General features: G+C 39.2%; 1 protein-coding gene across 1 annotated transcript in view; it reads left to right on the top strand.

The window, feature by feature from the left end:
• RP1 (RP1 axonemal microtubule associated) overlaps positions 1-22,269 on the top strand; it is a 293,476-nt gene that overhangs the window by 201,919 nt on the left and 69,288 nt on the right. The window contains exons 21-23 of the mRNA XM_062189888.1: positions 1,912-2,066; positions 18,122-18,180; positions 18,507-18,551. Of these exons, the coding sequence (XP_062045872.1) occupies positions 1,912-2,066; positions 18,122-18,180; positions 18,507-18,551 (259 nt within the window). The remainder of the gene's footprint in view (positions 1-1,911; positions 2,067-18,121; positions 18,181-18,506; positions 18,552-22,269) is intronic.

Below are 22,269 nucleotides of genomic sequence, written 5' to 3'. Positions count from 1 at the left end.
TTGAGGGGGGAGGAGAAAGAGAGAGAGGCAGAGAGAGCTCTGATTGGCTGGTTCACTTTCATTGTTCCTGCAGTGACCAGAAATGCATTCCTAGTCTCCCAGAAGGGTGACTAGTAATGACTTTGGTCTGACCAAAATAAGAGAAAATTTACATCATTAACATGGAACCAATAGTGAGGTAGCACATCTTCAAATACTGACATGAAATTTAATGTGGCAACAATGTATGCAACAACTAAGGCAGTCCATCCCACATAGGCAACACAAGCACTACTAGATTCACATTTTTACCTTTAAGCAGAGTAATGGTGGCTAACAGTCAACTATGACTTCTGAGAACTTCCCAGACTTAATTAAATTCATGAGTCTGTCCTCAGATAATTCTAGAATGATTATTCTCTGTATTTATTTATTTTTAACTTTTATTTAATAAATATAAATTTCCAAAGTACACCTTTTGGATTACGGTGGCGTTTTCCCCCCATAACCTCCCTCCCACCTGCAACCATCCCATTTCCCACTCCCTCTCCCATCCCATTCACATCAAGATTCATTTTCAATTATCTTTATATACAGAAGATCAATTTAGTATATACACAGTAAAGATTTCAACAGTTTGCACCCACACAGAAACACAAAGTGTAAAGTACTGTTTGAATACTAATTATACCATTAGTTTACATAGTACAATACATTAAGGACAGAGATCCTACATGGAGAGTAAGTGCACAATGACTCCTGTTGTTGATTTAACAATTGACACCCTTGTTTATGGCGTCAGTAATCACTCGAGGCTCTTGTCATGAGTTGCCAAGGCTGTGGAAGCCTTTTGAGTTCGCCAACTCCAATCTTATTTAGACAAGATCATAGTCAAAGTGGAAGTTCTCTCCTCCCTTCAGAGAAAGGTACCTCCTTCTTTGATGGCCCGTTCTTTCCACTGAGATCTCACTTGCAGAGATCTTTCATTTAGGGTTTTTTTTTTTTTTTTGCCAGAGTGTCTTGGTTTTCCATGCCTGAAATACTCTCATGGGCTTTTTAGCCAGATCCAAATGCCTTAAGGGCTGATTGTGAGGCCAGAGTGCTGTTTAGGACATCTACCATTCTATGAGTCTGCTGTGTATCCCACTTCCTGTGTTGGATCGTTCTCTAGGATGATTATTCTCAACAACAGCAATCTATGAGGAAGTAATGTGTAAAGGAGTTCTATTTATTCCAATCAGCACTGTATTGACTTCAGGACCTGCACCTCCCAAAAATGCCAGTACAATTTTGACATGATAAACTGATTTTGTTTAGGAGGAAGGATTCCAGAATGCTCCACAGAAAACCTGAGCATGTGCTCTAATTTATTGGAGAAAGATGCAGGAAAGGTGTTTATTGAAAGAATGGAAAGAAGACAGATGGGAGGGATGGGGGAGAGAATGGGGAAGGAAAGAGAAGAAGAGAAACTGTCCGTCTTGCCTCATAGTATGTAAGCACTCATGGGAAAGAAATGGGCTGTATGTATTATGCCTCATGGCTATTGCCTGGCCACCTCATGCACTGGTTCTCAAGGGCAGGGTCTTAAAGGAGATGAAAACCCTTTGTGTTGGAGTTGGTTTGTTTTTTGCACTGGATGCTACTGCAAATGAAGAAAATAAATCTCTGTGTGTGTGTATGTGTGTGTGTGTGTGTGTGTGTGAGAGAGAGAGAGAGAGAGAAAGAGACCACAACCAAAAATATATTTTTAATAGGTAAAGGTAATTTGCTTATTTTTCTTCCTTTATTGCTCCTTTTAATGCTAACTGTAGCAACATTCTGTCTTTTAAAGTGTTGTGCTGCTCCTGGCAGCCTTTGGGCTAGTATTATTGCCTCTTTGGTCATGTGCTGGGCTACAGTTATTTCTGTGGGATTTTCTGTCTTCTATACCAGATTGACAAATTTCAAGTCACAGCAGTGTCACTTGGTAAACTGCAGAAGGTGCTGTTGCGCTGTGAGGCCAGTGACAAATCACAGTACTGGTACTGTGAGAAGATTGTCATCAGAGAGTCTCCTGCCACAGCTGAGTCCATCTTCACCTGCGAAAGGTAACGCAGGTCTCTGGGCACTATACAGCAGTGTGTTGCACTGTGGATAATACTGTGTGTGTGTGTGTGTATGCATATGTGCGTTCTGGGTTACAAATCTGTGTCACTTAGGATTCCACATTATGCACCGCCCAGTAAATAATCTTTTGCTAAGCATTGCAAAGAAGTCTTCTCTTGTAATTTCTTATTATCACAACTGATTGTGTGTCACAAAAGGATAAAAAGTTTAACATTGGAAATTATTACATATGTAGAATATTTATTTAAATGTCGATGATTTTGCATCGCTAAAATTTTAACATTAAAACAATTTGATAAGGGAAATAAAGATGGAGAGTTTTAGAGAGAACAACTTTCAGAGCAGAATGTAAGAAAGACAAACATTAGAGTGTAGATAAATTGGGCTTTCCATCTAGCCCTGTAAGATGTAAGTCCCATTATCGTCTCCCTCCATTCTTAACCTGAACACACTGCATTTAAGTTTGTACCCAAGGTCCCATGTATCCTCCCTTCTTTTTTTTTATTTTTTTAATTTTTATTTAATGAATATAAATTTCCAGTGTACAGCTTATGGATTACAATGGCTTCTCCCTCCCATAACTTCCCTCCCACCCGCAACCCTCCCCTCTCCCGCTCCCTCTCCCCTTCCATTTGCATCAAGATTCATTTTCAATTCTCTTTATATACAGAAGATCAATTTAGTATAAAGGTTTCAACAGTTTGCACCCACATAGACACACAAAGTGAAACATACTGTTTGAGTACTAGTTATAGCATCAAATCAAAATGTACAGCACATTAAGGACAGAGATCCCACATGAGGAGCAAGTGCACAGTGGCTCCTGTTGTTGACCCAACAAATTGACACTCTAGTTTATGGCGCCAGTAACCACCCTAGGCTGTCGTCATGAGTTGCCAAGGCTATGGAAGCCTTCCAAGTTTGCCGACTCTGATCATATTTAGACAAGGTCATAAAAGACAGGGTGAGGATAGTAACCAATGATCCTAAGAGTGGCATTTACCAGGTTTGAACAATTATACAGCATTAAGTGGGGAAGAGGACCATCAGTACACACAGGTTGGGAGTAGAGCCATTGGTGGTAGAGTAGAGGTTATGATTACAAAGGAATGAGGCCCAAGTACGCTAGACAGGGTCTAGAACAAAGGACATAGTCATTATTAGAGGAGCTAAGAAAGGTGCTGTCTAAGCTACAATTAAGTTTTCTGATTGAGCATGTATCCTCCCTTCTTAAAATCCATTACAAATTCAACACCTCCTTCAGTTCAGCACTTCAGAATGTATCAGTCATTTTCACAGAAAGAAGCCTTACTATTTGGATCTTTGCTGAGTCTTGCAATGTCAAGAATATTCTGTTTCAGCTAGACTGGTGTGATGCTTATTGTTGCTTGATTTCAGTCACAGACTCATGAATGGGTTTGAGGATAGATTTCTGCATTAAAAATCCAATCTACTAATGGCTGGCGCTGGGGCTCAATAGGCTAATCCTCAGCCTGCGGCGCCGGCACACTGGGTACTAGTCCTGGTCGGGGCGCCGGATTCTGTCCCGGTCACTCCTTTTCCTGTCCAGCTCTCTGCTGTGGCCCAGGAATGCAGTGGAGGATGGCCCATGTCCTTGGGCCCTGCACCCACATGGGAGACTAGGAGAAGTACCTGGCTCCTGGCTTCGGATCAGTGCTGTGCGCCGGCCGCAGTGGCCATTGGGGGGTGAACCAACAGAAAAAGAAGACCTTTCTCTCTGTCTCTCTCTCTCACTGTCCACTCTGCCTGTCAAAAAAAAAAAAAAAATCCAATCTACTGTGGGTATGGAAATGAGAAACTTCAGGATTTAGTTTGAAATTTTCTATCTTCAATGTTGGGAGCTGCTCTCCAGCCTTCTTCTCAAATAGACAATCTGTAGAGAATGAGGCCAAAAAAATACAGGCAAAATTAGGGCATTGGGAAATTCAAGGACATGGATTTGGAGATGCCAAGACAATTGCAACTTTAAGTACTAAGCAAAAATTGGAGCAAAAAATAATAAGGCAATTCATCCAAAAATACTAAAGGCACAACACAAAACTGCAGACATCAAAGATGATTGGGGATGACTGTGGATGAAAAGGGGCAGTGAGAACCACTGTGAGTCCTGTTCCATTTTTACCTGTTCAATCTATTTCTTTTTCAGTGTCTATTTTATTCACCCCTTTATTTCCCTTATTCCCACCTCTGCCTTACTCCATGCCATTGTTTCATCAAAAGTAGATTTTCACAGTGGTTCTGTAGTTGTCTATTCATTATTTCTTCTCCAGTCTGCCCTGCCAACACTTCCAAGCTAACCATATTATGATACTAACTAGAATTATTCTGACTTCTCTTGATCTTTTCTCCTCTCATTTTCCTTTTGTTCTACTTTGAAGTTTATTCTTTAGATTTTATTGTATAATTTTGCCCTACAATGTTTCAAGAAAAAAGTGTGAGGGAGAATATTGTTCTCTAGATTGTATTTTGGGGCCAGCAGTGTGGTGCAGTGGGTTAAGCCACCACCTGCCATGCTGGGATCCCATATGGACACTGATTTGAGTCCTGCCTGTTCCGCTTCCTATCCATCTCCCTGCTAAGGTGCCTGGGAAAGCACCTTAGCACCTTAATGGCTCAAGGGCTGGGTCCCTGCACCCACATGGAGATCCAGATGAAGTTCCAGGTTCCAAGCTTTGGCCTGGCCCATCCCCTGGCCATTGGGGCCATTTTGGGGAGTAAATCAGTGGATGAAAGATGCCTTTCTCTCTCTGTCTCTCCCTCTCTCTCTGTTAACCCTGCCTTCAAATAAATAAATCAACCTTTAAAAATGTATTCTAACTAAGCTGTTCCCCTGTTTAAAAATCTTTAGAGGTGGGTGTTTGGCACAGCAGTTACCATGCCAATAGTATAACAGAAATGCCTGGATTTAACTTCCAGCTCCACTTCCAACTACAACTTCCTGTTCCTGTGCACCCTGGGAAATTGCAGATGATGGCTCAAGTACTTGGGTTTCTGTCATCCACATGGTAAATCCAGGTTGAGTTCCAAGCACCTGATTTCAGCTTGGTCTGGCCCTGGCTGTGGCGGGCATTTGGGGAGTGAACCAGCAGACAGAAGATCTCTCTCTGTCCCTGTCACTATTCTCTCTCTCTCTCTGAAGATATCTACCTTTCAAATAAATAAAAAACAATAATAGTTAAAGAACATCTTCAATAATCCATATTGCCTACCAAAGAGAGCAAAAGCAAACAAAAAATAGCTTCCTGATCTTTCTGTTCAAGGTTTTTCCATTTCCCCTATCCAGTTTGCTTTATAACCATCATTTTGCAAGATCTTAGTGAAATTAGACAATTTTGTCCTGAACAAGTTCTCTTCCCTTAGCCTGTGTCCCTCAAAGTGTGCTATTCTTCAACCAGAGGTGTCCTCCCTTATGCTACTCTCCCTATCACAATTCTGCTATCTTTCAAGTTTCCACTCAAATTCAGCCTTTGCATGAGCTAATTTGCCCAACTAAAAAAGTTTCTGTCTTCTCCCAGTGATTCTTCAGAACTTAGTGTAGCTCAGTCTCCCCATCTGACCAGTGACACGGAGCACTATTGAGGACCAAGCATCACTCCCAGCCTGCTCCTGCCTCACAGGCATCTCAGGCAGTGGAAGCTATATTTTATTCCCCATTTTTAGAAGAGCTAGGGAGTGCTTTATCCCAAGCTTTCTCTTTGTGTTCAACTTTGTCACATTAATTCAACTGAGTTTTAACTATAAAATCTTCTGCAGGATACTTGAGATTTGTTCATCACCACTGTGCCTGCTTACACATACACTCCTCACCATCAGTGTTACCTCTACCACCATCACCTTGTTGCTTTCATCCATCCTCTCATGTACTATCTTTCTTTTTCTTGTATGTTCCATGCTCTTTGGCCTTGTCTGGAGGGAAGACATACAAGTGATAGCCTAGTTTAAATGCTTTTTTTTTTTTTTTGACAGAGTTAGATAGTGAGAGAGAGAGAGACAGAGAGAAAGGTCTTCCTTCCGTTGGTTCACCCCCAAATGGCCACCACGGCCAGTGCTGCGCTGATCCAAAGCCAGGAGCCAGGTGCTTCCTCCTGGTCTCCCATGCGGGTGCAGGGCCCAAGGACATGGGCCATCCTCCACTGCCTTCCTGGGCCACAGCAGAGAGCTGGACTGGAAGAGGAGCTACCGGGACAGAATCCAGCACCCTGACTGGGAGTAGAACCCAGTGTGCCGGCGCCACAGGCAGAGGATTAGCCTAGTGAGCCATGGCGCTGGCCTAGTTTAAACACTTTGCACATGAAAATATTTAGTTATGAAATAAATATATTGAGACATCAAAAATAACAGATTTGTACCATCCTGACATATCAAATGCTATTATTTGATGCCCTGCACATAGTAGATTCCAAAGTGGTAGCTAATGCTCATTCATATAATCGAAAAAAAGTTATAAAAATCATTCCTTCTTAATTCTGTACATGTAAAGAGATAGGGTAGATCTTGCTTCTGTAATTCTTAAAGAAGCAGAAAAAGATGTCACCAAGAAGAAAACATGGGTGCATCAGGTTTCTTTCAGAGAAAAACTACCTGAAGCTACTTAAAATTGCTTTTCTGCCCCAGCACTTCTCCCTGCGTGTGATAGGTCAAGGCCAGCATCCTCTAAGGCATTTGGTCTTGAAGACTGACTCCAGGAGACAAAAAAAAAAAAAAAAAAAAAAAACTCAGGGAAGAATTCAGGAGGGGGCCTAGGAAGTCTCCTCCAAGTCCTGGTGGGGCAGCTGGTGCTGGGTGTGTTCCTTATGGGTAATTAGTTCTGCTCTATAGGTGGCAGAAATGCTCAGGTGGATACATCACAGAAGGGAAAAGAAAAACCAATCTTGGAGCTTCCTCAAAGAACAAGAATTTGTAGCACTGCTGAATTAGGGCAGAGAGAAAGGCCACCAAGTACTCCTTCCTTCTCAGAGCTTAGGAGCCATACAGAGCAGCTCCAGGCTGAGAGCACTCCTGGGCCTCTCCGACACTTCCCATGGGTACCCACATCCTCTGTTTCTTTGTCCCTGCTCAACAGAACACTCACATCCTCATGCTTTTACTTTATTTCTATACCTGAAGATATTATTTTTCTGCCTTCTCTATACTTATTATATATAGAGGTATGTATATACCACTAAGTTTCTACCATTTCACAGAAGCTCTGGCCATTAAAGGTTTGGAGCAAGCAAACTTTGTATTGAATAAAGCAAACATTCAACCAACTTTATGCACTCACATAAATATTCTTACTTAGTTTTTATATCAGTTTTCTGTGTCAAATTGATGTCAACTGGGTTCATTAAAACATAACTTTCTTCTCTCATAGTTCTGGAAATGAGATGTACAAAATGCAGTTATCCACAGGACCCCACTCCCTGGAGGCTTTATGAAACAGTCCTTCCTTGCCTCTTGTGACTCCTGGTGGTGGCTGGTGATCTTGGCATTCCTTGCACTGGAAACTGCCTCCCTCCAATCTGTGCCTCTGTTGTCACATAGCTGTCTTTGACCCGTGTGTGTTTGTGTCTCTTCTTTTCTTGCAAGGATACCAACCCTGTACCAGGCATATCCTACTATAACATAAGCCTACCAATTATATCCATAAACATCCTATTTCCAAATTTGGTCTAATTCTGAGCTTCTGTGTGGACATGAATTTGGGGGGAACACTATTTAATCCAGTCTGCCACTTGAGTGGGTCCCATAATGTATTATGCAATGTACTTTTTTTAGCATTTTATTAGTAAATCTAGACTTTTATGTGTTACCAAATTTAACATAGTGTTATGTGTGGGTTTTCCTTGACTTTAAGGATGAAATATTTAAAATGTCTTGTAACAGAAACAGCATCTTTTATGATATATATTTGTTAACCTGCTTGACCTAGAAGGACCTAGAAATGCCAAAAGTGATAGTCAAACTCTTCAGCCTGAGTCAAGAGTACCAAGAGCACCTCAGTATTGTCTTCCATTACTCCTCTTTGGGGATGTGGCATTGACATGAGCTTCTGGAACAACTTATTTGAAATAAAAGCTCTACCCAGGGCAACTCTAAATAGAAGGAGAATTTATGGATTCAGGAATTGAAACGTTAAATGCAAATAAGTGATATTTTAAAGAGCTTACTTGTCAGGGGAGAGCAGCATGACTAGCTTGGTTCTCGCAAAACCAAATTATGGTGAGATAGTGGAGTGTCCCTGAGGCGTATTAACCTAAGGAGTGAGGACAAGGTGCTGCATCGTGTTCCTTAGAGTCAGTACTGCAGCAACGCCTTGAAAGTGTTCCTATCTCATTTCTATTCAGGAGCCTTTTCCTCCTCCCTCCTCCCCTCCGACTCCCTTTTTAAAGAAAGGTTGAGATCATTTTTTTTTTTTTGCATAAAGTAGAAGAAAAAAAGGACAATGATATCTGCTATGGCTAGAATAGGCTGTTGGAAAACCTTGGATCCTTTGGCAGGGGATGAGACCTCCACTCCAGGGCCACACCCCATTCCACAGTCCTCAGTGCCTTCTTACTACTTCTTGAGTAGAGTCTGTCATTCCATTAACATAATTGTAGGCCCCTGTGGGCAGAAGAGTCACCTTGGGTAGGGAAGGCTGGAAGGGGCTTCCTTATACTCATGATTTTGTTCTATATAGATGCCACACCAGCTGAAGCCAGATTTGCCCACATAGCAGAGCTCTGGTCAGGCTAGGGTCCAGAAGCCTTCCATGCTCCACATTGGCCTTCTGCGTGTTGTCAGCTGGTGCTGTCCTGTTGGAGGTTTTAACTCTTGGTCCTGCCTAGAATTCTGTAGGTGCTCCTTTTTCTCCTTGTGAATTGACAAAAGATACATGAACTGTGCATATTTTCTGAAGAACTGTGCTTCTTTCCTGAAGCTTCAGGTGGGGAAACTGTCACTTCTTTGAACACCTTTCACAAAGTGCATGCTATTATCTCAGTAGTCACTAGAACAAGTTCTATTTGTGGGTTTGTCTGTCTGTTCCACTTCTCCAGCTCTCAGTAAGCTTTTCCCCAAAGTTGGGCCAATGCTTTAAATTTTACTTTCGGCCACTACTATAGTTCTTGGAATAGAATAGGTTAAACTTTCCTATGTAATAAATTAAATTAAATGATGTGTATTAATCACGAAACCATAAACCCAAGAGAATAATATTAAACGATGGATTTGGAATTAGCACTTTAAATCTAAAAGGTTTACATATGTCTTAATCTAAGATATAAGTAAACAAAATGTTCACTTAATATTCATTTTATGTGTTAATGATAGTGAAGAAAGAGAGATGCATGCAATTAGCACAGGAATTCGAACAGAAAGGTGATGGTCTTAGGGGTGTCAATTTTAAGCGGTACATGGCTTACTTGTCTCAGGATAGCTTAGCATTGAAAAAGTGATTTTGGTGGTTGGAACTGTGGCCTAGTGGATCAAGCTGCTGCCTGCAGTGCCAGGATCCCATGTGGCTGCTGGTTCAAGTTGCAGCTGCTCCACTTCCAGTCGAGCTCTCTTCTAATGGCCCCGGGAAAGCAGCACAGGATGGCCCAAGTGCTTACAGCTGTGCATGCATGTGAGAGACCTGGGAGAATCTCCTGGCTTCTTGGTTTGGCCTGGCCTAGCCCCAGCCATTGTGGCCTTTTCAGGAGTGAACCAGTGGATGGAAGACCTCTCTCTGTCTCTGCCACCCCCAACTCTGCTTTTCAAATAAATAAATCTTTCAAAAAAAGAAAAGTGATCAGCCCAATAGAGATGTCTCCGCCTCACCTGTCTGGTAGGGAGTGACCTGTTTCCCACTGCTCCACCTCTGCTCCCTCAAGCCCCAGCAGGGCAAGGGACTCTTAAACAGATGCAAGGCTGAAGATCATCCCTCTGCCATTCTACTGTTACCATTCACATAGGTTTTCTATGCCTAAGTGCCTTGTGCCAGCTCTGGTGGTTACGCCAGGAAAACCACATATCACACATGAAACTCTATGCCCGTATGAGGTTGTAATCAAAGAACTTCAGGGTCCACAGGACGAACGCACAGATTATAGCAAGTTCTCAGGAATTATGTGCCAAGTTAGTGAATTTGTGAGTGTTTCATAAACCAAGTCCTATACAGAGCAGCACTGAGAAAAGGAACAGGAAAAGAACCAGGGGCAGCCCTGTCCTAACAGCACCTTTTGAGTCGGTACAGTGAGCAAGGAAACTTTTACACCTAGGCCAGCTCTGTGTGAAGATATTAGTGTGTGGTGGCAGGCCTAAAAGAAATGATCCCCTGGCCCTCTGTGGGCCATTCCCCTTTCTAGGTTTCTCTCCCAGTTCTCTCCAATAGAGTCCATTTTGCTCTCTTCTGAGAAGTTCTCCAGGGACACTGATACTCTGTTAGCTGAAATATCTCAGCTCATGATACTCTTTTCTCTGCTAATTGAAACATTTACCCTACAAGGCCCAGGACAAAATGCTTTTCAGCCCATGAAGCTTTCTTGGCTTGCCAACCAGCAGTGAGTTTCTCCTTAGCCTCTCCGCAATCCTGAAGAACTTAAGCCTTTGTGCAGTACTTACCATATGCTGTCATCTACCATTCTTGTTTATGAGCACGGTTAGCTGAGCTTCCAGATGATAAACTTCTTAAGGGTAGGGTCTCATATGTTTCTTTTCATTCATTTCTTAAACTAACTAGGGACTTGGTCAATATTTACAGGAAGGACGGGAAGAAGGGAAGAGCATAATGAGGGAGGGAGGGAAGGAAGGGAGGAGGGAAGGAAAGAAGAAAAAAAAGGAAGGAAGGAAGGAAGGAAGGAAGGAAGGAAGGAATTAACAGAAAACATAATGAAATACTGAGTTGGAAGAAAACACAGCGATCACCCAATCTTTATGTGAGTTTTGTCTATAACATCCTCAGTGTCTCATTAAAAAGTATTTGTGCACTCAATTAATTTCCAAATAAATCAGTATATGTACAAATTGTTTTATTTTCTTTTTCTGGGAAATAGTTGAAAAGGGTAAATAAGATGTTTTAAAGGATGTTGAAACTTTGATAAAGTACAGAAATATGAAATACTATTTTTATAAGGAGGAAAGAATAATAAAAATTATCATGAGAGAGTGAGCAATCATTTAACTTCACTGATTTTTTTTTTCCTGAAAGCGGCCACTATTAATCATTTCTTGCTATTCTGAGCATGTATTTGTGCTGCTGCAGATTTCTGTGCTCTTCTTTGTCAGTTTTTGCCATTCCTTGGTGCGAAAGTGACAAGTAGTGATGGTGGGAAACTGACAGAATGAGGCGCAGGAATGAGTCTTGCTCATTTTTTGAGATGGGGGTGGAGACATGGAACATTCAAGTATTTCTTCTGCCATTTTCAATGTGAAGGATTGGTTGCCCTATCTAAACTGCATCTCAGACAAAATCTAATCTGTATCACTCCTTACATTTTTATCCCATTTCCCAGCAGAAGCACCCTGTATGTTTTAAGGCAGTATCACCCAAACACAATCCATAGTTCTCAAATATTTAAAAACTTTTAAAGAAGGGCTGGCATTGTGGTATAGCAGGTTAAGCTATCACTTACAATGCCAGCATCCCACATGGGCACCAGTTCGAGTCTGAATTGCCCCACTTCTGATTCAGTTCTCTGCTAATGCACTTGAAAGAGCAGTGGAAGATAGCCCAAGTAATTGGGCCCCTGCATCCATGTAGGAGATACAGATGAAGCTCCAGGCTCTTGGCTTCAACCTGGTCAGCCCTGGCTGTAGCAGAAATCTGGGGAGTGAACTAGATGATGAAAGATCTCTTCTCTCTCTCTCTCTCTCTCTCACTTTAACTCTGCCATTCAAATAAATAAATCTTTAAAACACTTATAGAATTTTCATTCCTTGTCTTTGTATTCCTAACCAGGCCAAAGAAACGAATGTTAGTGATCTGGGGTTATGTACAAGTTCTTTGGCAACTAGCTACATGATATGTATGGACTTTTGGGCAAGCAAGAACCTCCTGGTCACATGTTATTTCACTCCTGTAATATTATCACTGTTCCTGTCAAGCAGTAATGCTCCTGTATACCCACCTGTTTAGTGGCTTTGAGGAAATTTTGTTGTCCTGATGCAAAAACAGTGTTCATAGTTCTCTGGTACTAGCTCTAGCTAGTTATCTCCTATCTTTTTGTTTGTTTTTGATTTTTTGTTTGTTTTCTGTTTTTCTTTTCTGAAGCACAATTTGCTATAGAAATTATAAGAAAAAGAAGGGCTGGTGTTGTGGTGTAGCAAGTTAAACTTTTTCCTGTGACACCAACATTGTGGTATAGCAGGTGAACCCTTCACCTGCAATGTCAGCATCCCATAAGGGTGCCGATTCAAGACCCTGCTGCTTCACTTCTGATTCAGCTACCTGCTAATGTGCCTAGGAAGGCAACAGAAGATGTCCAAGTGCTTGGGACCCTACACCTATGTGGGAGTCCCAGAAGAAGTTCCTGGTTCCTGGCTTTGGCCTGACTCAGCTCCAGCCATTATGGCCATTTGGGGAGTGAACCAATGGATGGAAGACCTCTCTTTCTCTTTGTCTCCCCTCCTTTCTCTGTAACTCTGCCTTTCAAATAAATGAGAAATAAATCTTTAACAAGAAATTATAAGAGAAAGAATGGGCTTGTTCTTGTGCCTCGGCAGGTATATGGAGGTCTATATACAGAAGAAAATATGTGTGTGTTGTAAATAACTCAGCTAGACCACCTAAAATCCATCCTGTTTTCTTCATTACAAATAATTGGTGAGTCAAGATCTGATGGCAATACAAAACTTCTTTTTAATTTCATAGAAATGGTGGCCACTGTGGTAGGTGTTTGGCCTGGCTGTCAAGATGACAGTTGGGATATGTGAATCCTGTTTTAGAGTCCCTGGGTTTTAGTTTTGGCTCTGCTTTTGGTTCTAGCTTCCTGATAATACACACACTGGAAGACAGCAGGTGATGGCCCAAGTAGATGGGTACTTGCTCCATATACGGGAGACCCGGATTGAATTCCTGGCTCCCTTCTTCAGCCTATCCTAAACCTGGTCACTGTGGGCATTGAGACAAAGATCAAAGGGTGGTAGCTCCATTGTCTGTCATTTTCTCTCAAATAAAATAATAAGTAAATAATGGCCACTGAAAGAAATTTTGAGTGAATGTTCTTACTGTTGATGAAAGAAACTGAGAACACAAAGAAATGAAGATATTTATGTTCATGGATTGAAACAAATAGTATTGTTAAAGTGTACATACTACCCAAAGCAATTTACATATTCAATGCAATCTTTATCAAAACACAAATAATGCTTTTCACAGAACTAGAAAAAAACACTACTGATATATATATGTAACCACAAAAGACCCTGAATAGCCAAAGCAATCTTGAGTAAAAAGAATAAAGCAGGAGATATTATAGCGCTTGACTTTAAAATATATTACAATGCTTCAATAATTAAAACAGTATGGTTTTGACATAGAAACAGACATATAGATTAATGGAATAGAACAGAAAACCCTAGAACTAAATCCATACATCCACAATCAATGAAATTTGACAAAGATACTGGGAAGCTGCATTAGAAAACGGACAGCCTTTTAAATAAATAATTCTGGAAAAACTGAATGTATTCATACAAAAGAATAAAACCACACCCCCCAAAATCACCATGTACAAATATCAACTAAAATGTATTAAAGACATCAAACTTAAAAACTGTTTGAAGAAAACATAGGGGAAACCCTTCAGCATATTGGAATGGGCAAAAATTTCTTGGCCCCAACCCCAAAAGCACAAGTAACAAAAGCAAAAATAAACAAAATGTATCAAACTAAAGAGCTTCTGCACAGTAAACAAATAATGAACAAATAAAGAGATGATCTACGGACTGGGGAAAATATTTGCAAATTATTTTTCTGACAAATTTTTTGTCTGTTTAATAACCAGAATATATAAGGAACTCAAATAACTCAATAGTAAAAAAAATTCAACTAAAATGGACATTAGATATGAACAGACGTTTTTCAAAAGAGGACATACAAGTGGCCAAGACATTCAGAAAAAATGTTCAACATTATTAATCATTAGGGAAAGTCAAATCAAAGCCACAGCAAAATATCACCTCACTCCAGTTTGTCAGAAAGACAAAAGATAACAAGTACTGATGAGGATGTTGAGGAAACAGAATCCTTGTAGTATTGGTGGGAATATAAATTAATGTAGACATTGTGGAAAACAGTATGGAGTTTCCTTAAAGTAACTCAAAATAGAATATCTTAGGATCCAGCAATCCCACTATTTAGGGTCCAAAGGAAATGAAATTGGTCTGTTAAAGAGACATCTACGCTTCCATGTTTATTGCAGCACTGTTCACAATTCAAATGGAAATAAAGAAAATGTGGTACATATACACAATGAAATACAGAGCCATAAGAAGAATGAAATGTTGCCTACTTTTGCAACAATATGGTGTCAGGTGAAATAAGGCGGGCACAGAAAGACAAATTTCATATGATTTCACTCCTGTGGACTCTAATAAAAAGAGTGATTTCATAATGATAGTCTACAGAGTCTGGGTAGGAATGGAGAGAGGGAAGGATGGGGGAAGATTAATAAACAGGCAGTAAATAATAGATAGGAGTAAGTTCTGGGGTTCTGTTGCACAGCAGGGTGACCACAGATAATGTTAATTTATTGTATGTTTCTATAATTAAAAAACTAGGAGATGCATTTTGAATGTTTTTACCACATACAAATGTTTAGTGTTTGAAAGGGATAGATATGGATAGATATGTTTATTATGATTGGACAGTTATGCAAGATATATATTTATTGAAACAACATCACATTTTTATGTGTTAAAAATTTTAAGTAAAAAATTAATGACAAAAGAGTGAATTGTCTAATGATTTTAATTTTTTTTTCAGAAACCTGAGTCTAGATTAATCTAGAGGGAATCATTTCTAATAAGTAACCCATACTCAAATGTCTCTGACTTTCAGGTTCATAATATTATGTTTGTCCTGTATCTTATGAAAAAAATTAGAAATCATAGGAGAGACTTTTCAAAATTGGACTGAAGATTAGAGAGTGTGATTTTTGTACTTCAATTGATCAATCAATAAACGCTTTTTTGGTTGCAAGGATGAGAAATTCACTAAAGCTTATCTTAGAAAGGGCAGCTTTGAAGGTGACTGTCATGAATTCCAGCTTTAAGAAATAACACTAGACTTACAAACTATAATATCACCAAAGAGCTGCTCACTCTTTGGTTTCTCAAGGATTCTTCCCCCCAAATCTCAATTATTTCTGGGGAGGTTCTTCTGTCTCATAACTTTAGTTTTCAGCAGGCTTTGGGTCCCATGGCATCAGTGGACCTCAATAGTATGGGTACTGTGAAGCCTCCATATGCAGTGCTGTCTGATCACAGTTTCTACATTCCTTAGGTCAAGATATTAAGAAAGGACATCTTCTGACTAAGCCTGGATAAGGTGTTCATTCCTGTTCCAACCAGGCAGGATAAAAGTCAAAACCTCTGGAGCAAATGCAACTGCCCAAGTCTCACCTTTTTATGGCACATTTACAAAAGAAAAAAGGTTGTTGGTTGACTGGTAGTCACCTCAAATATATCTATAATATACAACCTATGCACAAATATTGTATTAGGCAGTAAGAACATACAATACTAACTGACATTTATTGGATCCTCTATTCTTAAACATAAAATTGACTTCCTTTATTCTGGCATATAAAGTAAACTCCTTATGGAGGTAGGAATCTGACTGGGAAAATGGGATACATAAATGTAACCAAGATTGTATAACTAGGGGCTAGCTAAATGTGTAAAATAAATCTCATGTGTTGCTAGATTCTGAGAAGGAAGAGAAAGAATACTGTAAGCTTAAGTGGGCAAAAGGAAATGAAAGATGGAGAGAGGACATTGCCTCACTGCTGAGCAGGAAGGGGTGAGCTTGCAGTTCACCTTTCTGTCCTTGATCTCACCATCCTGTGGTGATTTCAAAGCTGGTGTGGTGGAGTCAGCTCTGCAACTCAACCTCTAAGTTCTTTAACAATCTCAGATCCTATGACCTTCCCTTAAGTAAGCTGACCCCAATTCCCACCTCACACCTTGTCTTATCTAGAGCTTCAGCCTGTCGTGTATCATTGTATCTCTCTGTACCTTTGCAGACATTGTTCTTCTCTTTCTGTGGTGCCTTTCCTGACCTCTTATTTGCCTGTCAAATACCTACTTCTTGTCCAACCTTCAGCTCAGCTGTGACCTCTTTGTTGAACTTCCGTTGTCATTTTCCATCCCTTTGCACTTACCCATTCCTGCCATTCAGTTTATCAGTCTTCTCTGCTTTTGTCACAAGTGTAGGAATTTCTCACATCAGTCACCACATTGCATTACATTTATGTCTCTACATATCAATTTCCTTCCTTTACATTGGATGGTTCTTCAGATCACTTTCCTTATTGCTGTCATTCTTGTTGTAGTCCTAACACTTAGCAAAATGTCTGGCGCTTCTTCTTTTTCCATAATACACATTTTTCATAAATTTTAAAACATTTTGAATAAACATGTAATACTTGTACATTTTTGGGAGTATTGTGCAACATTCAAAGAAATGTAAATCGCATAAACTAATCAATTCAGACAATTAGCATTTCCATTTCCTTATATTTTCTTTATGTTTGGAGCCTGGAAGCTCCTCTATTCCAGTTATTTATACAGAATAGAATACATTATTGTTAAGTATAGTCACCCCACTGTGATGCAGAAAGGAAACATACTCCTATCTCTGTATTTGCTAACCATTATCCAACTTTACTTTACTCACTCCGACTTCCTAACCTCTAGTAATCACTAGTCTAAGTTTAGATAGACTTTTTTTTAACTTGCACATATGAGAAACATATAGTATTTGCCTTTCTGTGTCTGAATTATTTCACTTAACATAATTACCTCCAGTTCCATCTACTTTGCTGCAAATGTCAAGATTTCCTTTTTTATGATAATAATATTAGTCCATTGCATATGTATATATTTTTTCTTTATCCATTCATCCATCAATGTACTCCCAAGTTGATTCCATATTTAGGATATTATGAATAGTGCTGCAGTGCGTATGGAAGTATAGGTGTCTCTTTGAAAGGCTGACAGAGGGCACTTTCTAAATATTAAGTGGATATATTGTTGGAGAAAGGGTGTGGAAGTGTGTTTGAATGTGGGATAGTAATAATGTGGTTTCCGTGGTTTAATAACATTCATGTATAACTTAATAGCACACAAAATATTTTCCCAGGACTTTTAATTTCTGCCTCATTACAGTTCTATGAGGCAGGTAAATCAGTAAAGGAAACTAAGCTTCAAGAGGGTATGATCACAAAACCAGGAAAGGATAAAACTGGTTTTCTGAGTCTAGTCTGAATTTTTATGCAACACAGAAAAATTCCAATAGAGAAATTTGACTAATTTAGGGGAAACTACCAGGATGAGCCATTACTCCACCGTAAGCACATTTTCCAAATTGGTAACATATTCACCATGTTTTAAATCTTACCATGATTTCATTTTGCAGACACTGAGGAAAAAGTTTTAGAGATAGCCATGTGAAATCAAGACAGGAACTCCTGTAGAGAAAATATTAAAATGCTAAGTTTTCCACAAGCCAACAGGCAAGCTCCACTTCCTAAGCCTGCCAAGGTACCAGGTTCTAAATCTGAAACCTGTCTTTGCTGTTGTTTCAACTTGGTTCTGGGATAGCACCGCTGAAGTGCTAGTTGGGTTTGCAGGTGCTGGTGATTGGGGGCTGACGAACCTGGAAAGGTAAGTGGTTAGCAGGGTTAGCAACTTACATATTTCTTAAAGCAAAGTTGTAATTCTTACCAAAGTGATGAATATGTGATAGGTTATATTGTTTTAACTGTATAAAAAGCTATTTTATAGCTACATTTTTATGTGTAAAATTGAGAAAATAAAAATTAATTTTCTTTTTCTCTCTGTTTCTCAGATGGCTTCCCTTCATGTCTCAGGGTGTTATTCATTCAGAAATTGAACTTTATCCTCAAGGTGAGAATTACGGAAAGCACCAGGAGAAGAAAGTACAAGATGATTTCGTTACATCTGCACGTCATGGAACATGATGTCCAGTTGCCCTTGGAATGTTCCCTTTGATAATTTATCCTTTGTGTTGAATTTATAGTTACTGCTCACAGTGAAAATAAAAATATATGTAAAGATGTGTCTTGGCAGTGTTATATGCCTTACTCTTAAGTAAAAAAGAACCTAAGGATTTGCCACCATTAAAGAGTTAAACTCAGAGTTCTCCCCCCCCCCCATTTATAATGTCATCAGACAGAGCTATTATTAACTACACTTCACTTTTATTTTTGCAGAAATGCAAATAAATCATCAACCTAAAATACAAGAGGAAACAAATGGTAAATGTTGTTGCCACTTTTCATCTTTTAGTCATCTAAATAATCTATTTCTGTTTCAAGATTACCTGCCTTGCACATTTTTTGCAGTGCATTCTTGAGTTAAAACTATTGATTGAAAAATACTGAAAATGAATTTAACAATAAGTATTATAGTTTGAATTATAAAACAACTAACGTGAGCAACTTTAGTCCCAAGTGCCTTTTTCCTGTTTAATGCTTCCCTTCAATAATTTATATAGATGTGGGAAATAACCTTCCAAATGATTAATTTCTATTAGTTCTACTGTTTATACTCATTTGCAGTTTGGTTTTTCAGTTTTCTTTTGGAGTCTTTAGGTGAATAGCTTTTTTCTTATTAGATCCTCTTCATATCAGCATGCAATTGTGTTACCAATATGCTTTTATTTTGCAGTTTTTCTGAATGAGATGGAAAAGTCAGATTACTAATAAGCATAGAGAGGTTAACAAACCTCTCTCTATTTTTTTTATCTTTTTTCAACTTTAATTTAATAAATATAAATTTCCAAAGTACAACTTCTGGATTATAGCAGCTTTTCCCCCCATAACCTCCCTCCCACCCGCAACCATCCCATCTCCCACTCCCTCTCCCATCCCATTCTTCATCAAGATTCGTTTTCAATTATGCTTTGGGCAGAGATTCGAATATAGGCAAGAGTTAATACTAACATTATTAGTCTGAACATCCTAGATTAATATAGATGAGCACTGACACACAAACAATTCATGTCTACTCTGACACAACTTACACACGTGTGCATTTATTTATATTAGAAATTGTGTTTTGGCTTATACGTTATTTTTTGTTGTTTTATTTTAAAAGGATAGTTTTATATATGTGCCAGTCTATTAGGATGACCTAATTTTACTAATGTTTCTGAGTCTCTTGGTAATTTCAAAGTGCGGCAAGGTCTGTGTCTTACAATAAATCCTTAAGTAATAAGACTTAAGATGACACTCTAAGTAGAAAAATTATCTATTAATTCCAGACCGTTGTGGGGCATATGTGAGTAAAAAGGCCAAGTTTTAAGGTAAAGATTATAATTAAGGTTGAAAATGTCAAAAGACCTTTGTCAATAACAAAAGGTATCAATCAGCATCAGTAGTATTGAACATAATGAGGTCGCATTGTACAAGGAAGGTGTTGAACTAGGATTTTGTTAGATATTCTTCTTTAAGTGTTATTTTGATTAAAATAAGCTTACAAAATGCTTTCTTATAATTATTTTATATATTATATATTATATTATATATATTACATTTTTATATTATAATTTATTTTATATATTATTTTATATGGTATAATTAAAATGCCTGGATTTTTTTTAATAGCGCAGAAGTGGATTAATCATAGGCCTTAGTTTATGAGACACTATCATTATTTGTCTGTGAATGGTCCTCTTTTGGTTCATTTTTAAATTCTAAGGAATGTAATATTTATTATTTCTTGGGATATGATTGTGAAAATACATTAAAAGCCTTATAGTTATGTGAATGAGCTAGTTTATGGTTTGGAAAGCACCTTGAGAGCTGAAGTTGCCTCATCTGTTGAGTCAGTGTTACAGTGTGCTTAACAATGTTGAAAAACAAACACGAGTCTTAGATTTTGAAAGTATGAATACATGAAGTACATTTATGCAATTCATGCCTTTCTACATAGCTGCAGTATAGCAACATTCTACTTTTTAAAAATGGGAAGGAAAAGAGGAATCAATTGAGATGACTTAAAATAATTTTGAGATGATTAATACTAAATACAAGTTTGTCCCATTACTAATTCCTAGTTATGTTTAATTAATTCCCACAATTAATTAAGACATACAGCAAGCAATATATATCCTAGCACTCAGGACCCTCCCCTGGTTCCTCATTGGCTGAGTGCTTATGGAGTGTACAATCTTCCAGGAAATCATCTAAGTTACATAATTACCTTCCTCATTCCTTCTCTAAAATTTCCTCCTGTTTGCTACTCCACTCCATAACATCCTGTTTGCCAAGTAAGTTTCACTACATCTGCAATTTGGCTAACAGTACTTTTGCATTCAGTATTGAAAATGGACCACCAAACATTTTCTTACAATTGTGAGATAATATACATTGCTGGACTGCAATTTTAGCAATACCTTTTGCTATATCTAGCTACTATGTTAAACCTTATCATTAATTCCAATACATTTATATGAATTGTATAATAATAAATTTAAATGCTAATTCTAGGCCAGCGCCGCAGCTCACTTGGCTAATCCTCCATCTGCGGCGCCAGCACCCCAGTTCTAGTCCCGGTTGGGGCGCCGGATTCTGTCCCGGCTGCTCCTCTTCCAGTCCAGCTCTCCGCTGTGGCCCTGGAAGCCAGTGGAGGATGGCCCAAGTGCACCCGCATGGGAGACCAGGGTGTGGTACCTGGCTCCTGGCTTCAGATTGGCGCAGCGCGTCAGCTGTGGCAACCATTTGGGGAGTGAACCAACGGAAAGGAAGACCTTTCTCTCTGTCTCTCTCTCTCTCACTGCCTAACTCTGCCTATATAAAAAAAAAATGTTAATTCTAATAAATTTTCTCAAAATATTTTTTGAATGATCTGTGAGGGCAGCTATATCATATGTGAATAATAATACATTTTCTTGTCTAAATGTGCTATCTTGGACTCTAGTGCAATGTAGAATAGAAGCAGTGACAGTAACATAAATAAGGAACATATGCATTAGTTACTGTGTTGTAAAAGAGATTTAGGGGGCCGGCGCCATGGCTCACTTGGTTAATCCTCCTCCTGCAGCACCAGCATCCCATATGGGCACCGGATTCTAGTCCCAGTTGCTCCTCTTCCAGTCCAGCTCTCTGTTGTGGCCCTGGAAGGCAGTGGAGGATGACCCAAGTGCTTGGGCCCCTGCACCCATGTGGGAGACCAGGAGGAAGCACCTGGCTCCTGGCTTGGGATCGGCGCAGCGCCAGCCATGGCGGCCATTTTGGGGGGTGAACCAACGGAAGGAAGACCTTTCTCTCTGTCTCTCTCTCACTGTCCAACTCTGTCTGTCAAATAATAGAAAAAAAGAGATTTAGGTAAATTAACTTATTTAACTCACAATAATTATGAGATAGGTAGTATCATTATTCTACTTTATAACTGAGGGAACTAAAAGGCACAGGGTTTTTTTTTTTTTGTTTGTTTGGTTTTTTTTTTTTTTTTTAGCTTGCCTAATGTCACACGGGTGGCAAATGCAAGTGACTCAACTTGAAAGTCTTAAGAAGCCTTAAAGAAACAGCTTCCAACTGCCCCCACTAATTTATAATTTGCATGTGTGACTATGTAACACTCTTGTCTTTGCATTGTGCTATTCTTCCACCTTATCAAGCCATAGAACTTTCCTGGAGACACACAGGGTTCTTGCTGAGTTGCCTTTGCTTTGCCCTTTATTTGTAGCCCCACCATTTGCTGAATGTGCAGCCTCTTTTACATACTTCAAAAGTCTTAGGTTCCCACCCCTGTGAGAGCTGTAGCCTGCTGTTCTCTTGGCCTGGAACACTGGCATTTATCATAACTCAACCCTAACCTCTTTGGCTAAATGCACACCATACAGTTTCACTTATGGCCCATTTTCTTCTTCTTCTTCTTCTTCTTCTTCTTCTTCTTCTTCTTCTTCTTCTTCTTTTTTTTTTTAAGTTATTTGAAAGGCAGAGTTACATAAAGAGAGAGAGAGACGCATGG

The sequence above is a fragment of the Lepus europaeus genome, chromosome 4, assembly GCF_033115175.1.
Source record: "Lepus europaeus isolate LE1 chromosome 4, mLepTim1.pri, whole genome shotgun sequence".
NCBI classification, from domain to species: Eukaryota; Metazoa; Chordata; class Mammalia; order Lagomorpha; family Leporidae; genus Lepus; species Lepus europaeus.
The sequence above is the reverse complement of the archived record's forward strand: the minus strand, read 5'-3'. Positions and strand labels throughout refer to the sequence as shown.